We start from the raw sequence: 20,707 nt of genomic DNA, 5'->3' as shown, positions 1-20,707 counted from the left end.
TGCCTGCCACTCACAGGTGCCTAATAAATACTGTCCAAATTAATACATATTAAGGCAAATCAATTTGGAAACAACAGACACCACTATTTAAGACTGCATGGGATATCACAACTGTAAGGAAACGAATTGTCTTGGAGTGATAGATCTTTATTGTCCACGCAGGATAGATACTCACTTTTATCTTTTGCTGCAGAACAAAGAAAAGTGGCAATTTGGTTGTTTTTTAACTGTGTGATATAAAAACTAAACTATGGTGAAAACCAAAATCAAACCATGGTTGCTTGGATTGGATGGGGTGAGTGAGAAGAGCTGGGAATGCCTGCAGAAGGGCAAAAGAAAACTGACTTATTGGGGTCATGGTCACATGCTATACCTTGACAGGGATTTGGGATACACAGGTGTACACTGCCTGCCACTCACAGGTGCCTAATAAATACTGTCCAAATTAATACATATTAAGGCAAATCAATTTGGAAACAACAGACACCACTATTTAAGACTGCATGGGATATCACAACTGTAAGGAAACGAATTGTCTTGGAGTGATAGATCTTTATTGTCCACGCAGGATAGATACTCACTTTTATCTTTTGCTGCAGAACAAAGAAAAGTGGCAATTTGGTTGTTTTTTAACTGTGTGATATAAAAACTAAACTATGGTGAAAACCAAAATCAAACCATGGTTGCTTGGATTGGATGGGGTGAGTGAGAAGAGCTGGGAATGCCTGCAGAAGGGCAAAAGAAAACTGACTTATTGGGGTCATGGTCACATGCTATACCTTGACAGGGATTTGGGATACACAGGTGTACACATTTGTAAAAACTCAAGAATATGTACGTAAGAGTTTTGTATTTCATTGTATGTAAAATTTACCTCAAAGAAGAGTCATAAACAAATACTGAACCCTAATCAATGACATGCATGCTAAAGTATTTAGGGGTGACAGGTACTGATGTCTGTAACTTACTCTGAATACATCAAAAATAAGATGAACTGATGGATAGTGGGACAGAGAGATACATCATAAAGCAAAATGTTAATTGCACCATTTAGATGGTATGTATAGGGGTGTTTACTATATTGTTCTTTCTACTTTTCTGTGTGTTTGAAAATTTCATAAAATGTTGGGTGGGCAGGGAAGGACTGCACTGTATAACTGACAATATATTTACATTGTAATCAGATCTAGTTTCGAATCTCAGCTCCACTACTTGCAAGCAATGTGCCCTTAGGCAAGTTGGTTTTTACATGTTCTCTCCATCTCAACTTCCTCCAAGCAAAATGGGCAAGAACTATCTGACAGTGTCGTCATGGGGACTCAATAAGATTAAACCCTTGATCCAGTGACTAACACAATAATAGCTGTCTCATAAATGCTAGTCTTCTTATTCAGAAGTCAACATATTCACAAACTAGGACAAATCTTCAATAAAACGTGAAAGAAGAATCTTGTAAAATTTTTTCTCTTGCTATGCCCCATGGGAAATTAAAAGAATAAATTAATTGTGCTATTTTTATAGGTAAAGACACTGACCTTCCATCAGTAGGACACTGGGAGTTCCACGTCTAAGGAGGGTGAGAGATCCACACTGTTGACACTTCCTCCCTGCGTCTCCCAGTGGCCAACACGACCCGTTGTGAGAGCTGGTCAAGGTTAGCAACATCCTCACATCAGGAGGAAAGATGGGGAATGTCGGCAGAATCTTAAGTAGCGCACTGAAGCCAAGACTCCCAGTCTCCTTCTCAGATGTGCAAATGAAAAGAGCCGATCAGACAGGCCTTGAGATCTGCTAAGGCACCAGACACGCCATCGGAAGTGGCAGTCACATGACTGTCTTGGTTTTTAACATAATTACATGAACTGAGAGATGGCCTTATGATATAAATAAAAGCCTCCAATTGAGACTAATAATGTGTATCCAACTGAAAGACGTGGGCTACCAGGCTACCACGTGGACTTCGCATCCCTAGGTTTGAAACATGATGACATGATGACAGCAGAGGAGGAGGAGCTGCTGACATCTGGAAGCAAGGAAAAATTACACCTTTCTGTGCCAGAGAACCAAACCAATGCTCATTCAAGAAAATTAGGTCTGACATCTTAAAAATCAGTGAAAGAGTTAATTACATGTCACAAGTGAGACACCATAATCAAAGGAAATTGCAAGTTTTTATAAAGCATCGCTGAGTGCCTACTAGGTTGTACCATTGGGACTATACACAGTGTTTGAAGCTGTTTTAGACTGCACGCAGCAAATCTGACTCCCATCCGCTCTACCTTGAAATCTTATTCCCTTTTACATAATTATAAATGCAACTAGTTGATCGACCTGTGAAGTCTAGGTTTCAAACTCCTTGGAGACGTCGTGCACTCATTGTGGAAGCTTTCCTGCCTCTAGCCCAAATATGGATAGGAGCATTGGTGTGCCAGGGCCAGGTCACATCAGAGCTGAGCCAGTTGAGGCATCACTTCCCAACGCCATTATCATGTTAGTAGCTTGAAATCAGCCATGGTGGGAATATTTATACCAGGAAAATTGGCCAACACTATCAAGCAGGCCACCTGTCATTATCTTCCACAGAACAAGCTTACCAACATGTGAAGTTGTCTTTTACTGCTCTGAGGGAGGAGACAAATGTTCAGAAGTTTGCCCTCCAAACTGACCTTATTTAAAACTGACCTCTACCGAGGCCATGGTGAAAGGGAGATCAGGCTAAGAAGGCAAGTTTATACCATGTGCCCCTTCTCCTCTGGCCTCTGCTGAACGGATGAGCGGTAGATTCCCTAACTCCACTGGCCAGACTGCAGCAGCTTCACTCCCCCTCATGTGAATGTGGAACTGGGACACGGTCTTGATGGTGGGCATTTAAACTAAAGAGCCTTGCCTACTCTGGCTGCAGTGAGCACCACAGCAAGTGAAAAGCCCCGTGCAAGGTTTATTGTCGGTAGAACCAAGAAGCTATGGGGAAGCAGAAAAAGCCAGTCTCCAGAAAGAGGCAGAAGGATGAACTGGGCCATAGGAAGAAGAGGCACTGGGCCCAGGAGATGCACAGCCAGTAACCTTAGCCTCTTAATATCCTGGAGGGCAATATCATGAAGCAGAGGGTGGGCTCTGGAATCGAACTGCCTGGGTTCCAACCTCCACTCTGCCAGTTAGCTGGGAGACACTGAACCAGTTAGTGTTACGTTATTCTGTGCCTCAGTTCCCTCTTCTGAAACATGGGGATAATAGCAGAACCTACTTCATAGGGTTGGCATGAGAATCAAATGAGCTGATACAAACAGTAAATGCTCAAAAATATTAGCTGTTATTTCTATCAATTAATTATAGCATCCACGTGGCCTGGTTATATTTCATTCCTATTACAAATATGTCACCTGGGATTCCCCTGTGGCCTGAGGCCTCATACTGGAGCTAGTTTTAGTTGTGTAGCTAGGCGATCTGTCCCCTGAATCATAGAATAATGTGCAAATCCCTGGACCAATGTGTGACTATTAGCAAATCACTTCCTCAGCCCTCTCTTAGGAGTAGTGTGAGATTCAAATAGGAAGAGAAACTGAAAGCTTCGACAACCGTGAGCTGTTGTACCAAACTCTGGAGACTGTTATCTCTGCAGGGAAAAGTAAAGATATCACATCGGTCACAAGAATGGAAAACACTTGCTTAAAATGTGTGTATTGCTGGACTAGAGACTAGAGACATATTCCCCACCCAACTGGAAAAAAAAGGCTCAGTTTCTGTAGGGTTCATCGCTTGATTCACATGTTCATCTCTGGTATTAATAAGATAATAACAGGAAATTGCCGAAGACAGTTCTAGGATGCTGATTTTTAAACACACTTTCACCCAGCTTAATTATATTCAAAATAATGTTCCGAAGACGGATCCTCCCATTCTTTTCAAAACAAAGACTTCTTAACTGATAATGAAGGATATACATCTGGAGATATTTTTATTTATCCCTTTTCAACAAGAACTTATAAACCACACTGTTAATTTCAACACATTTTCTTCTCACACTTCTCATTTTTCTTCAGGCTTCTTGGGTTTGCTGTTGACACCTGGTAAATAAAAAGGCAAGTGACAGGGGAACGGCATTCATTACTAGGGACAGAGGTAGGCAGACAGGTCTGGGAGTCCCAGTTTCATTCTAGATACCTCATTCCATATTTCATGTGGAAAGACTGAAGTTAGAAGTATTCTAGGCTTCCCCATTTACTTGAACTGCATAAATACCAAAACCATTTTGTGTGTCTGACGTCAGGAGATTTTATTTCTAGCTAAGAATAGATTTAACATATATAAATCTCAATCTAAATCGAATTCACCTCTTGTGGTTAGGACACTTGGGCAAAGCCGCGCCTGAGTGAACAGGAGGCAGGTGCAGCAGCGACCTTGGCCTATGCTTGAGGCAGCTACTTGGCCTTATTTATATCTACAGGATTGGTTAAAACATGAGTTTGTCCCCATTCTATGTGGTGTTTAAAAGGGCCCATGATTTTTCTTAAATGTCTGCAGAAGTATCATCTAGGGAAGGAAGCCAGGGAGTAAAGGAAAATGGGCAGAACCGTCTAAGGAGATATTTTAACTCTAGCTTTGAATCTGACCTGTGTTGTTAAAGCTATTCTCTTTTATGATAAAAGGTCTTTCCCTGTTTCTAACAGAAGTTCAAGTTCTCTCAGGACACAATTTAGTTAGCATGGAAAGAGGGTCATGATACAGTGTTAACGGGAAAAAGTAAGTTGCTAAATATTATACCCTTTATGTCTTAAAAAAAAATTAAGTGAGGCTACATCTATGGATATAAATATTTGTATGAAGAGGTCTGGAAGGATCCATCACACTTGCTTGACAGCACGACTCTAGGGAATAGCAAGGCGATAAGGTTTGGCTGTGTCTCCACCCAAATCACACCTTGAATTGTATTTCCCATAATCCCCACATGTTGTGGAAGGGACTCAATGGGAGGTAACTGAATCATGGGGGCAGTTACCCCCATGCTATTCTTGTGATAGTGAGTTCTTACAAGATCTGATGGTTTTATAAGGGATCTCCCCACTTCATTTGGCACTTCTCTTTCCTGCCATCATATGAAGAAGGATGTGTTTGCTTTCACTTCTGCCATGACTGTAACTTTCCCGAGGCCTCCCCAGCCATGCGGAACTGTGGGTCAATTAAACTTCTTTCCTTTATAAATTACTCAGTCTCGGGCAGTTCTTTATAGTAGCATGAGAGTGGACTAATACACAGGGCCAACAGGGCCTTTTGCATTTTACTGCATCTACCTGAGTACTGTTTGAATTTAATAAAGTATATATTACTTTCATAATTTTTAAAAATCGAATGAAGATTGAAGATAGGCCTATATTTATCTGGGCCTCACATTGGAACTATGACAGCAAACTGTGGGAAAACTCTTCCCTTTTCAGAATGAAAATCCTTAGCTGGGCTTGGCTGCTAATGTAGGAAGAAGCAGGAAATGCAGATGGTGGAACTCCACCAAAACATCTGCTTATGGCTTGTAAAGACACCGCCAGGGGATGCGGGGAGAAGGGAAGATCTTGAGGCTCTTATCCATAGATGAGAAAATGAAAGCCCTGAAAAGTGAAATGATTTGGTAAGTAACAGCCAGGGGTGACCTCAGTCTCCTGAATGCATCCAATGCGATTTTCCCTCACCCAGGCTGTTTTTCCTAGACCTTAAACCAAAGTAGTATCTGCTGGTAGCTCTGAGAAGGAGAAAATGGGCCAGGAACGGTAGTTCATGCCTGTAATCCCAGCACTTTGGGAGGCTGAGGCTGGCAGATTACTTGAGGTCACGAGTTCGAGACCAGCCTGACCAACATGGTGAAACCCTGTCTCTACTAAAAATACAAAAATTAGCTGGGTGCAGTGGCACATGCCTGTAGTCCCAGCTACTTGGGAGGCTGAGGCAGAAGAATCGCTTGAACCTTGCAGGTGAAGACTGCAGTGAGCCAAGATTGTGCCACTGCACTCCAACCTGGACAACAGAGTGAGACTCCATCTCAAAAAAAATAAAATAAAATAAAGAGAGAGAGAATGAGAAAATGAACTAGAGGTACCTGATACTTTTTATTTTACTAAATAAATCCTTGAGGGATCTTCAATCTCATCTGTAAGCCCACGGGCCTTAAAGGAAAAATCGTTACGCACAAACATGTCCATAAAGCAGAAGTGGGAATACTTCCCTATTATTTTATTTTATTTATCTTTTATTTTTGAGACAGAGTCTTGCTTTGTCACCCAGGCTGGAGTGCAGTGGCACAATCCCGACTCACTGCAACCTCTGCCTCCTGGGTTTTCTCATGCTTCGGCCTCCCAAGTAGCTGGGACTATAGGTGTGTGCCACCACACCTGGTTCATTTTTCTATTTTTAGTAGAGACGAGGTTTCATCATGTTGAACAGCCTGTCTCGAATTCATGACCTCAAGTGATCCACCCTCCTTGGGCTCCCAAAGTGTTGGGATTACAGGCATGAGCCACTGCATCTGGCCCCTATTATTTTATAGACCAGCATTACTCTTATAACAAAACCAGACAATACCTTTTAGCAAAACAAAACTACAGACCAATACCCCTCATGAACATGAAACCATGGCCTGGCCATTGTTAGGAATTTCTTTTCTTTTTTTGAGATAGAGTCTCGCTCTTGTCACCCAGGCTGGTGCAGTGGTGTGATCTCAGCTCACTGCAACCTCTGCCTCCTGGGTTCAAGTGATTCTCCTGCCTCAGCCTCCTGAGGAGCTGAGATTACGGGCACCCACCACCACGCCCAGCTAATTTTTTGTATTTTTAGTAGAGACAGGGTTTCACCATGTCGGCCAGGCTGGTCTCAAACTTCTAACATTAAGTGATCCTCCCACCTTGGTCTCCCAAAGTGCTGGGATTACAGGCATGAGCCACCGCACCTGGCCAGGAATTTCTTTAGTTTGTAAAAAGTTGTCCTTTTACAAACTAAAGATAAACCCTGTGATCATCTCAACAGACAAAGAGAAAGCATTTGCCAAAATCTGATAACCAGTCATGATAAAAATTCACAGCAAATTTGCTAGAGGAGGGAATTTCCTCACCCTAATAAAGGGCCTCTGTGAAACAAAATCAAAACTATAGCCGACATCATACTTTAGAGAAAGACTGATATTTTCCTCCAATGCCAGGATCAAGGCAAGGATGTCCACTCTCCCTATTTCTATTCAGCAAAGTACCAGAAGTTCTAGCCAGTGCAATAAGGCAAGAAAAATAAATAAAAGCCTTACAGATTTGAAAGAACGAGAAGCGTCTTTATTCACAGATTAACATGATTTTCTATTTAGAAAAATCCCGAAGATTCTATAAAAAACTACTAGAACTAAAATGAGTTTAGGAGGGTCACATGATATAAGGTTTTTAAAATCGTATTTCTATATACTAACAAAGAAATTTTTATATTACTGTTTGCCAAAGGACTGAAAAACATGAAAAATGTATGTACAAATTTGTATATTGAAAACTATAAAACATTGATGAGAGAAAAGAAAGAATACCTAAGTAAATGAAGAGAGATATGTTCATGGATTAAAACTTTAAAATACCATTAAGATAGCAATCTCTAATTGGTCTAGATTCAAAGAAATTCCAATCAAAAATCCAGCAGGCTTTTTAAATACAAATTGACAAGAAGATACTAAAATCTGTATAGAAAGCATAAGACCTAGAATAGCCAAAAAGATTTTTTAAAAGAATAAAGAATACTCACACTATCTGATTTCAAGACTTACTACAGAACTAAAGCAGTGGAACTCAATTGAGGCCAATTTTACTCCCCAGGGGGACATTTAGCAACGTCTGGAAATATTTTTGGTTGTCACAACTAAGAATGAGGGGAATTATTGACATCTACCAGGCAGTCAGAAATATTGCTAAATTTCTAATGCACAGGACAGGGGTCCACAACAAAGAACCGTTGAACCCAAAATGTTAATAGCGCTGACGCTACGAAACCCTGAGCTAGAGAAATCAAGACAGTGTTATACCGGCATATAGAGAGAAGTACAGATCAACAGAACATACTAGAATCCAGAAATAAACCTAGACATATATGGTGCCAAGGTAAGTCAACGGACCAAGGATAGTCTTTTCAATAAGTGGAGCTAGAACAATTAAATATCCATATAAAAAATTAACCTTGACTCTTACTTTGCACCATACACAAATATTAACATAAGATGGATCACAGACCTAAAAGTAAAAATAAAAATACAAAACTTCTAGAAGAAATCACAGATATTTGTGACCTTGGCACACAGTAGGCAATTTCTATGCTAGGATACAAAAACCACAAATCTTAAATTGAAAAGTTGATAGTTAATCTAAATTTAAAACTTCTCTCCTTTTTAAAAAAACAAAAAACAACACTGTTAATAAAATGAAAAGACAAGCCACATATTTGCAAGACACCTATCTGATAAACGACTTGTATCCAGACTATATAAAGAAAGCTCAAAGCTCAGTAAAAAGAAAACAATCCAATTTTTTAAATGGGAAAAATACATTAACAGACACTTGAAAGTAGACATATAGATGGCAAGTAAGAACATGAAAAGATATGCAACAATAAAATTATTAGTAATCAGGGAAACGTAAACTGAAACCGGAATGAGATACCATTGAACAACTATTAGAATGGCTGAAATCTAAATTAAAAGGGAAAAAAAAGCTGACAATACCAAGTGCCAGTGAGGATACAGAGGAACAGCCAGAACTCTCATACATTGCTAATGAGAATGCAAAACTGTACAGCTACTTTGAAAAAGAGTTTGGCAGTTTAAGGCGAAACACGTCCCTAACACATGACCGAGCAATCCTACCCCTAGGCATTTACCCAAAACGAATGAAAACTGCCCACAGAAAGACTTTCGTGTCATAAACTGGAAACAACCCAAATGTCCATCAACTGCTGAATGAATAAGCAAACTGTGGTGCAAAGGAATACTATTCTGCAATAAAAAGAACGGAATTAGTGATCGATGCAATGACATGGATGATTTTCATGAACATTATGCTAAGTGAAAGAAGCCAGATGCAAAATGTTACATATGGTACAATTCCATTTCTATGACCTTCTGGGAAAGGCAAAACTACAGGGATGGAAAATACATTAGTGGTTTCCAGGCACTGGGTGTGTTGGGGGGAGTGGATTAACTGCAAGGGGCAAGAGGAAACTTTTTGGGGTGACAGAAATGTTCTATATCTGGATTGTGGTGGTGGACGCATGATTGTACACTTTTGTCAAAACTCACCATGCAATACACCTACAAAGAATGAATTTCACTGCATGTAAATTACACCTTAATAAACTTGACTTTAAAAAAAGAAGAAAAAGCTGGTGGCTGATGAGTGTGTTCTCTTTGTACTGCATGACATTTTAGAAATCTGAACTAATTGGTGATATTTGAAAACAAAAAGATTCTAAATAAAGATCTGCCTTTTGTTGAGAAGTCAGAACTATGGCACCCTGAGCCTCGGTCCCATGCAGGTTGCCCCTAAGCAGCGGCCGCCTCTTGGAGCAACACAGGCACTTGCTGTCCTGCCACATCCCCCAACCTGACCCAATTCACAGAAGTACTTTACTCACCTGCCACTGCACCTGCCTGAGTGAGAGTTTCTTGTCCTGGACTACGGGCTGCCTGAAGGCAGGGTCCAGGCCTGGCCTGTTCTCACTACACCCCCAGCATCTAGTGAAGGGCCTAGCACATGCTGGGTGCTTGATAAACACTGCTGAATTAATATGACTCAGTTGCCACCTTCCCACCAGCTCCTAAAACTGACATTTACAACACCCAGATTGCCAACTGCTCCTTTGGTCCTGAAGTCCCCAAAGAGAGTCACCATCCATGGCAGCCATCCCATGACCCAGAATAATGTGTCCCTCTGTGTGTTTAGAAATCCCCTCTAATATGTTGTCAAGCAACGAAAATGTTTTAAGGTCATTCCAACTATTCATTTTTGTCTGGAGAAGAGTGGAGTTTTTGTTTGTCTAAAAAAAAAAAAAAAAGAAAGAAAGAAAACCACAATATGGGCTTGAAGGTTAATGAAAATGAAAAGGGAAGTGTGCACATTCATTTTGAATATTCTCAGATCATATTCCAGTAATTTGAGACTTGAGCTAAGTAAGCTTCTGAGAGATTCTCTGGTAGTCATCAGAATTTCAGGAACCTGAAACTTCCATGGTGGTAGTCAGTTTGAGGGAAGGACGTGGGGCAGCAAGGAGATATCTAACTTCTGTTTTAGGCTAGTACTAAAAGTACAGTAACACTGTACTTTTCCAAGTACAAGTAACACTGTACTTTTAACATTTAGTACACTTTCTTCTTTTCCTACCTCCTTGTTATTTTCTCTGTCTCTTGCTTGTCCCTCTTCTCCCTGAACCCCCAAATGCTACAGTACCCCAGCCCCTCAGAGCCCTTCAGGCCCACGAGGAGGGCCAGGGGAAGCCCCAGGGCAGGGAGAGGGTGCCAGGGACTCCTCCCTACAGCGCCATGTGCTCTGGCCTCAGGAACATTTTCTTTACTTTGTGGGGATGGGAAGGATGAGATGGGAGGCAAGATCTGGGACATCTTGTAAGAATCTTTGAAGGACTAATCATATTGAGAGTAAAAAGTCAAAATATATTGGGCCATCTACATTTGGGGGAAAACACCAAATCAACCACTCTGGTCATATGTCTTTCATGTTTAAAAATGAGGAAGTGTGAACATATATACTTAGACTTCATCTTAACCCTCCCTTGGCCCATCTCCCCTGACTCTGCTTTTCTCTAGAGAAAAGACTTCAGAAGAATTGTCTTATGTGTTGCCTCCAATGCCTCTTTTTCCTTTCTCTCTTGAACCATCTGCAGTTAGACTTTTATCCCCATCACTCTCAGAGCCACTAACCACCTTCTCACCTCCAAACTCAACATGCATTGCTAGTGCCCATCTAACTCCACTCTCAGCAGCATATGTCCAAGTCGATCACACCCTCCTCCTTGATCACTTTCTTCTCTTAGCGCCCAGGACACCATATATACTTTCTTCTCTTCCTACTGCCTTATTGTTTTTTTCTCTATCTCTTGCTGGTCCCCTTCTTCCTGAACCCCTGAATGTTGCAGTAATCCCAGGTTCATTGCTCATATCTCCCTCTCTCTTCTCCATACTCACTTTCTAGGTTTCTTATTCACTTCCATCATGATGGCTCCCAAATTATACCTTAGGACCTGTTATAGCCCTAGAATTCCAGACTACTTTATTCAATTAGCAACCTGACATGTCCACTTGAATAAACATTTCAAGCTTTACATACCCCCAAATGAACTCTTTATTTCTTACCCCAAACCTGAACTGCAGTCTCAATTAATGGCAACTTCATCTTCCCCGTTGCTTGAGCCAAAGACCTTGGAGCCATATCAATTCCTCTCTTTCTCTCCTACCCATTTAATCCACCAGATAATTCTAGTAACTCTGTATTCAACAGATGTCCAAAATCTAACCACTTCTCACCACTTCTCCTGCTACCACCCTCTCTAAGCCATCTTCATCTGCAGATTGATTTCAACAACAGCTTCCTTCCTGATCTCCTGGCTTCCATACTTGACCTTACAGACTTTTTTCCCCACAACAGCCAGGGTGATTCCTTTAAAACCGAAGTAAGATTATATCACCTCCTGTTTGGATGCTCCAGTGGCGGACCATCTCATTCCAACTAAAGTACCAAGCCAACACCATGGCCAGTAAGTCCTATAGGATTCAGCCCCATCTCTCTCTTCAGCATCATTTCTCACTACTCTCCCTTTGCTCATTCAATTCTACACTGGCATTCCTGCTGTTCCTCAAACAACCCAAGCACAGTCTCTGCTCAAGGCCTTTGCACTTGCCTTTCCCACAGCCTGGAATATTCTTCCCCCAGATTTCCACTGTTGGGTCTACTCAATGCCATCTCCTCAGAGAGGCCTCCTCTCACCACTCCATCTAGACAAGTCCATGTGTGAAGGCACTATCCCCTACCCTGATTTATTTTGCTCCATATAACTGACCACCACCCGACCTACAGGTATTTGCTTATTGCCACTTCTTTCTCAAAGTGGGGTCCACAAACCTGCATCGTCAGCATTACTCAAGTGCTTGTTAACAATGCAGACTCTCAGGCCTTATTTCAGACCTACTGAATCAGAATCCACATTTCAACAAGATCTTCAAATGACTGGTAAGCACTGTCAAATATGGATGGCACTGGGCTCAATATTCTGAGGTAACAGTAATGAACAAAACCAGGTCCCATTCTCTCTAATCCTGGTGAGAACAGGCCTTGTTTTTGTTCATTACTGTTACCTCGGGATATTGAGGCATTCAAAACAAATTGAATACAGGAATGAATGAATGAACAAATGAACTTGAATCTGTTCTAGACTCGACTGCAAGTTGATGATGTGTACAGGAAGGTTGGGGAGGGGCAAGGAGGACATTCTAGGTCAAAATTATCTCCCCCCACACTGTGTTCTACATTAGAAATTCTTTGGTATCAATTCAACAAGAAGAGCTAAGTATTCTAAACACGTATGTGCCCAATGCAGGGGTACCCATATTCATAAAACTCTTAGAGATCTACAAAGTTCTTTGAGACCTGCAAAGAGACTTAAACTCACACACAATAATAGTGGGGGACTTTAACACCCACTGACAATATTAGACAGATCGTCAAGACAGAAAATTAGCAGAAGTATTCAGGACCTGAACGCAGCTCTGGATCAAGAGGACCTGATAGATACCCACAGAACTCTCCACCCCAAAACAACAGAATATACATTCTTCTCATCACCATATGGCACTGACGCTAAAATTGACCATGTAACCAGAAGAAAATCTTTGGTATCAACAAAACCATCTATCAACATGCAAATATATTCCCGTAATAAAGCAGTCTTTCACAACTTACTGTGAATTATTTAAATGAGATCTTATTCTAACATCTAACAGAAACAGGGGGAACAGGAGTGTAGAGGCTGAAAATTTAATAAATTCCTATTCTGTGCTGGGTATTGGAACAGGCAATAAGCAAATGAAGGTAAATCAGGAACTAACAAGTCGGAGGGAGAAGCACACAGTCCCTCAGAGCCCTTCAGCCGGCAAAGGAGGGCCTAGGGAAGCTCCAGCATGCGGAGAGGGTGCTGAGGACTCCTCCCTACAGTGCCCTGTGCTCTGACCACAAAGAACCCTTCACTTTTCTTCTGCCAGAAATGCCACCATCAACACTGCCACCCCCAACTCATCCTTCAAGGCCCCCCCGCCCCCAGAATTAACTATTCCCTCATTAGCTCTGATCACACGGTACAGAGTGCAAGGGCCTTGATCGCCCTCCTCTTGAGGGGCTTCTACAAACTGCCTCGTCCTTATTCACTTCTGTATCCCCTGTCCCTGCACAGCGCCCAGACAGGGTAAACGTTCCATCTATTTCTGCCATTTTAAAAGAGCAGGTAGCATTCATTGAGCGCTTACTGTATACCAAGCACTTGGTATTTAAAATACCAAGCATTTTAAATGCTTTAGATGCATTAACTCATGTAATCCTCACAAGAACCCAGTGAGATTGGAACTATTATTGTCGCCATTTTCCAGATGAGAGAACTGAGACCCAGACAGTCACACTGAGTAGCTGCCCATGAACGGATGAGCACTATCCCTGTACCTAACAGGCACACAGTAAATGTTTACTGACATGAACTGAAGGGAAGCTCAGTAGTTAAAAAGAGAGTGAAGTCAAATTTGAGCGCTACCATTTTGCCTGGAGCCTGGATGGCCAAGGAGAATAGAGGGTGTCAGTACTCACTGCTACAAAGAAACTTATTTCCCACACCAACCTCCCGCATCCAAAACAGAACTTACTGACTGAGAGCAAGATGAAAGACGGAGATGGAAGTTAGGAGTCTGAGGGAGGGCAAAGAAGATGACAACAGCCTTTTCTTTATGTGAAAAAGAGAAGGAACTCTAATTCCTCTAGAATATTCAAGCAAAAGAGGTTGGGGTGGGGTGGATGGAAGTAGACTGGGAACACATTGCAGAGTCTCCAGGACGGGAAGGTGCTAAACATTTGCCACAGAATTTTCCAGAAACAAATCTATGTTTGCCCATTTTTCAACCAAGGCAAATGTCTGGCTTAGCCTTCCTTAAACAACAAGGGAGAGCAGCCATGTAAATGACGGGACTGTAGCAAGCCAGCACTTTGAGTAAGATCTCAGCTCAGGGCAGGACGCATTCTGCAGTGAGTGGCAGCACCCAAGCGCAGCGATTCCTCAGAATAAGTTCCAAATTAGGCTGTTTGCAGAAAGTCAAAGGTCCCCAGAAATTGTCATTCATTCTCCCGCCTCCCTCCTGACACTGCTTCTTCCCACAAACCCCTTAGGATGCCCTGCATTAGGCCCAGGACTCACCTACCCTGGTGTGAAACTGCCTCACGTGGAAATCAGAGAACAAATGAGAGCAGGTGGGAGGTTAAGAGGTAAGCGTTACACACAGGGAACCCAGTGTTTAACCCTTCCATTGAGTCATGGAATTGAATCAGTGGCAAACCCACAGAAAACCGTGGAGCCCAGAGGTGGACTGTGGATCCACAGGTGGGCTGGACCACGGGAAGCTGGTCATAAAGGTGGACAGCAGAAAGGGCATCCAAAAAGCACAGAGGAAGCAACGAGTCACTCCGATGAGATGGAGTAAAACGGAGAGGACTTTGGGGAGGAACATCAACTTTAATGATTTTTACCATCATTGTAATCAAAGCATCTTTCCCAGCCCTGTATCCCCATGACCACTACACTGAAAGGAAAAAGAAAGAGGACACCAGGGCTAAACCCAAACAATGTGGATCAGAAGTCCCCTAAGTCAGGCTCTGGTGGTCTGAAAGAGGAGCCAAGGAAAGTCAGGGAGGTTCAGAAGGCTCAAGGTACAAAGGTCAGAAGGGAGATCAGAAATTCAAAACTGATCCAAGGAAATCACTCAACATCAGGCTGAACAGGAACAACACATGAAAGCCAGTTTCACATATTACAGATGGCTGAACAAATGAACATCATCCCAAAGTAAATATCTCATAAGCAGTTCACAAAAACGACCAAGGACTTGATATCCTTTAATCAAAAACAGGATGTATGTTTCTGAGCCAATGAATACCAAGGTATTTACGTGGATGTATGTTTCTGAGCCAATGAATACCAAGGTATTTACGTGGGTCTTTCTCAGGTCTTATCTTTTAACAATTATGCCAAATACACATCACTAAAAACTGCTACAGGCATAAAAATTGGGGGCTAAAATTCGTCAGAGGTTCTTCTCAAGTCTGAGGCACACATCCAAAGATTCCTGAACTTTGTAACCACTATAATCACAATAGAAAATTCTTTGACAGTAACTTGCAAGCACAAGCACCACCTGTCAGTGACCCTTTAAGTGAGTCAATCAAAGGAAAATGGGCTCTGAATTAAGCTGCTGAAGACAAGAAATATTTTTAACCTAAAACTCTCTTATCTAAAACAATGTCAGGCCCTTACAATTAGGAATTTTAATCTAATTGGGGGAAGGGGGCACTCTGAAAAAGAAGAGGTCATTAGTCCTTGCTAAAAAATGCAAAACTACAGGAACACATTATCTGAAGTGAGAACTATATTCCTTGATAAGGCAGTGTATCAAGAGCTCAGAATTTCATCACAAACACAAAAGCCTGCCCTTTCCAAGTGCAGGCAGTAATCATTCTTACTTCCAAGACAATTGCTTACTGCTCTAAGTTTTGAAGCACACTTAGCAGAATAATCCACCCTCACCTAGAATAGTTACAATAGATTTCTCAAAATCGTCCAAAGAATTACAGAAATCTATTTCCTGGGGATTGCTGAAGTCTAAAAGCCAAGCATGACTATTTTTAACTAACCTGCAAACAGTGGATTATATACTTAACGAGCGCCTGCATCCCTTTGCAAGGTGCAAGCAATTATTGGAGAGACCTCCTTCCCAAAAGAAAAACGTTCCGCTATCAACACAGGAGGAACTGTGTTGATATTTGGGAAGCCGACACGCGGATTGCCTAAAACTCTCTAGCCATTTCATGCAGTTAAGACAAAGTGGACACTCAACAGCCCAAAATACCAGGGGCTTCGCCACCCTAATACGTGTTCTAATGATACATTTCCCGTTTAAGGCGTCCTAAACACACATCTTTCTCTAAATAAAGCGTGCCTGCCGGACCACTAGGAAGGTTCTACAACTTGTCCAAAAAAAAGATGCGATTGCCCTTCTTCCCCGCCCAAAGTGCCTTCCAGAAAGACGGATTTCTGACAGTTCGCCTGCAGTTGCAGCAGCAAAGGGCAGAGAGAATCCCAGAGCCAGTGCTGCCAATACCTCTCCACCGCCACCCGGGCAGGTGTGGGTCCCGACCCGCCGCCCAGCTCTTCCAGAAACCTCGGCGGACGCCCCGCCGCCGAGCGCTTACCCGGGTCGGCCTGGCAGTGCTCCAGGAGGGCCGCCAGCAGCAGGAGTCCCAGCAGCAGCGTCGGTGGCCGCGTGGGCGCATCGTGGGACGCGCCGGCCCCGGGGCCCCTCACGCCCGTGCAGCGCGCGGCTCCCCAGCCTGCCCGACCAAGCCCACGCGCCACGGGCCGGCCCCCGCGCCCCCGCGTCGCGGGCCCGGCTTCCCTTGAGCCCTGAGGCTTGGCCTCCTGCGGAGCCATGGGGACGCTTCACACATCCAGGCCGCTGCCTCGCTCTGCACCGCGCCGGGAAGCCCAGCCCTCCGCGCCCCGGTCCTCACCGGGCATCGCCGGCCACGGCCCGGGCGCCGGAGGGAGGGGGCGCCGAGCGGCGCGACTGGCTCGCTCGTCCTGCCGCGCCCGGGGCGGGCTCCGGGGAGCCGCGGCTTCACCCGCGCAGGGGCCGGGCCCGCATGGAACCGCGGCGGGCACGGGCCAGGGTTCCCACGGTGCCTGTCGCCGCGCGCCGGCGCGATTGGGGCGGCGAGGGTGGGACAGGCGCCGCCCGGGGACCCCTCCCCCGGGCCGGCTCCTGCAGAACGAGGGGGCGAGGCTGCCGGGAACGGGGGTGGCGGCCGCGGGGCGCGCTCGGGTCCCTCCCTCCCGCCGCCGCTGCAGCCTCGGCGCCCCGCTCTCCTAGCTCCTCGCTCCTCGTGCCTCGTTGGGCTTCGGGTTCCAGCCCCGGCTCCGGCTGAGGCTCCCGGGCCGCGAGTGCTACGGCAGCTCCGAGCGGCGCCTCATTGACAAAGAAAGCACGTAGCCTCCGGATCGGGCGAGAAGGCGAGGAGGCGAGGCCGGCGCGCGCGCGCAGCCCCGCGCGAAGCCACCGCGCGCTCCCCGCTCCCGCGCGCCCGGCCGGGCTCGGGACCCAGGAGGGGACCCCTCCCGGCGGCTCCCGCGCAGCGGAGGTCCTCAAGGGGAGGGCTTCCCTCCCCTCCTGTCCCCCATCTAGAGGAGGGAAGGTTGGCGGGAGAGGTCGTCTGGCCCGGGAGGGGGTCATGGTCAACGTGCCCAAGCTGCAGGAAAGCTCTTCCGCCTGGATTTTGGAAATGCTCTTTGTAGAAGGGCGGGCGCGCTTTGTGCTGTTTGTTCACTACTTCTCTGAGGGGCCGGGGGACACCTTCATGCCAGTTTACCCCTGAGGAGCTCAAGCGGCTGTGGCCTAGTTGCAATAACCTGCTGGGTTAAAACACATTATAAATATTTGTTGCTGCCACACTACGTGCAAAGCATTACACTGCGCACTGGGAAGACCGGGGGAAATTTTTTCCAAAGTTTCTTCCCCCAAACAGGAGAGTCAGGTAGCCCTTGCCCAGAGGGACAAAAGGCCCAGGCATCACCTGAGTTGGTCCCCTGCTCTTTGCCCTTGCTAGCTTTGATGGCCTTAGCAAGTGACCTGGCTCATAGGCGCCTCATCTATCCCCAGTCACTAAGTATGCTTGCCAGCATCTGTGTTAGGCACTGGGGATACACGCAGCCAGGAAACACACACATCCTTGACCCAGTAAAGCTCAGACGCTGTTCACTCAACAATACTTATTGACTGCCTGCGATGTGCCAGGGACAACAGCCATAAACAAAATCCCTGCCCTCCTGGAGCTGACATTCTAGTGGGGGTTCACCTGCAATAAACAGATAAGTAATAGAATATTAGACAGGTAAATGCCGTGAAGAAAAATCAGTGTAAAAGAATGAAACGTGGGGAGGGGTGTTGCAACGTTAAACATTGTGAAGAAAGGCCTCGCTGAGAAGATGACGTCTGAGCCAAGATCTGAAGGAGGTGAGAACAAGCCACGCGCGAAGAGCATTCCAGATACAGGGAACCAAAAAGGCTAACATCCCGGGGCAGAGTGTGCCTGGTGCGTTAGGGCACAGCAGCTTAGCCAGGGGTTCTGGAAAAGTGTTAGGGTTCTAGTTATTGAGCATCTGCAGGATAGAAATAACACCATATTTCATCTAAGATGCATTCTTTTCACATGTTAACTTTTCAGAAGTCAGATGTGTTCTTATAATGTGTCCAAGATTTGTTGAAATATAGTAATGCCTTGTTGGGGGGTATGATTTAATTTTGTTCTTTAGTTGGGTTGTTTTGGTTTGTGTTAAGAAACTTGCAGTCTGGCCTGGCGCAGTGGGTCACGCCTGTAATCCCAACACTTTGTGAGGCCGAGGTGGGCGAATCACCTGAGGTCAGGAGTTTGAGACCAGCCTGGCCAACACGGTGAAACCCCGCTCTACTAAAAATACAAAAAAATAGCCAGGTGTGGTGGTGCACGCCTGTAATCCCAGCTACTCGGGAACCTGAGGCAGGAGAATTGCTTAAACCCGGGAGGCGGAGGTTGCAGTGAGCCGAGATGGCAACACTGCACTCCAGCCTGGGCAACAGAGTGAGACTCCATCTCACAAAAAAGGTAAAGAAAGCAAGAAAGAAACTTGCAGTCTAGTTGAAGAGATAAAGCAATTCACTAAATCAGTTGGAGACGTTGTGAGCAAGCCAGCCCGTGGTCATGGTTCAGGCAGCATCACAAGATGAATGGCCCTGCAGCCAGTGGGGATCTCACGGACAAGGTGATGGGGAATGAGGATGTCAGGCAAAGAACTGAAACAAGGGCAGCGTTTGGACTCGCTTAGGTGTTGCGGACAAGGAAGTCCCTGGAGAGAGAAGTGGGCAGAGCAGAGGCAGGGAAGGAGGCAGGAAGATTGGTCTTGGAGCAGTGGGGCTGCCTGTTCGAAACCCAGAACTCTTATGCTGAGGCCAAGTTGTGAAAGGTCTTGGACACATCTGAGCTTTTCCCCAAAAGGAAGAAGAGGGAGAGGGGAAGATAAGTCACTCTCAGGAGCACCAATCCTATACCAGGCTCTGAGTTAAGAGCTCCCGAGAACATAAAGATGGGTGTGATGGGGGAAAACATGAACACTTTAGTAGCCACAGCTTCCTCCGCCCACCCGTTTTCTGCACCTGGATGATTGTGGTGTTGATGGTTAGCCAGGAACTGAGGAAACTGGACAGGCTGGCTGCGTTCACACGGGAAGCGACTGAATGATGCTGGCCTAAAAACATATAAAAGATCCGGCAGGAGAGACTGTGTGCAAAGCAAGAAAGGCAAGACCTCAACACAGCTGGCTTCTGCATGCGAGCTGAGAGAGATTGATTTAGGGGCAACTGCCATGGGGTTGGGAGATAGCAAACGCATATCTCGAGAAAGTTCACTGTATTGTAAATGGGATTTTCCCTTCTCCATTACTTGCCAGACTTATACAAATTATAAATTACCGTCACGTTTTGGTTATTGGACTGGTGTTTCAGTGGATTCATCTCCCTGATGAGGCTGGCCTCAAGACCAGACACCATCCCTTTCCTCAAGAAGCCTACAGTCAGCCAGGCACAGTGGCTCACGCCTGTAATCCCAACACTTTGGGAGGCTGAGGTGGGTGGATCATGAAGTCAGGAGTTCAAGACCAGGCTGACCAACATGGTGAAACCCCATCTCTACTGAAAATACAAAAATTAGCTGGGCATGGTGGCGCGTGCCTGTAATCCTAGGCTACTCAGGAGGCCAAGGTAGGAGAATTGCTTGAACCGGGACCTAGAAGGCAGAGGTTGCAGTGAGCCGAGCTCACACCACTGCACTCCAGCCTGGGCTACAGAGCAAGACTCCGTCTCAAAAAAAAAAAAAAAAAAAAAAAGAAGACGCAACAGCCTACAGTCTAATGAGGGGGACAGACACATGCGGCAGTAACTTCAGAGCAATGTGCTGAGGATGCGATAGAGGTACGTGCAGATCACTCATTGCCATGGGAATGTGAGCAAGAGGTGACTGTTTCTGCCTGGAGAAGAGTCAAAAGAAGGACACATTTAAAGTCGGAGTTTACCAGGCACAGCCAATGGCATGATAGAAAGGCATGAAAGTCTGTAGCACTTTGCAGGGAAGGATAAGTTATCTGGTGAGAGAAGCACAGAGAGAACTTAGGGAGATTCAGCCTCCAGGCTGGGGAGCCAAGTTAGGGGCAAGACGTTGAGAGCCTGCGATGCCATGGTATGGAGTTTGTACCTTATTCTCATCCAGGAGGAACCACTCCGGAAGGGTTCTCTGCTGGAGAAGGATGCTTGATGAGATCTTTGACTGATGACTCCTTGATTGATGGGTGACTGTACAGACTC

The 20,707-nt window shown here is 45.0% G+C and overlaps 1 protein-coding gene across 4 annotated transcripts in view; it reads right to left on the bottom strand.

The window, feature by feature from the left end:
* Positions 1 to 17,396, bottom strand: part of KIAA1549L (KIAA1549 like) — a 297,801-nt gene extending 280,405 nt beyond the window's left edge. For all 4 annotated transcript variants that reach the window (XM_021925928.2, XM_009186337.3, XM_003910061.5 and 1 more), the window contains exon 1: positions 16,512 to 17,396. In XM_021925928.2, the coding sequence (XP_021781620.2) occupies positions 16,512 to 16,749 (238 nt within the window). In that variant the 5' untranslated portion in view covers positions 16,750 to 17,396. The remainder of the gene's footprint in view (positions 1 to 16,511) is intronic.
* Between the last annotated feature and the right edge of the window lie 3,311 nt (positions 17,397 to 20,707).

The sequence above is a fragment of the Papio anubis genome, chromosome 12 (assembly GCF_008728515.1).
Source record: "Papio anubis isolate 15944 chromosome 12, Panubis1.0, whole genome shotgun sequence".
Classification (NCBI taxonomy): Eukaryota; Metazoa; Chordata; class Mammalia; order Primates; family Cercopithecidae; genus Papio; species Papio anubis.
Note: the sequence above shows the minus strand (reverse complement) of the source record. Positions and strands in the feature narration are given on the sequence as shown.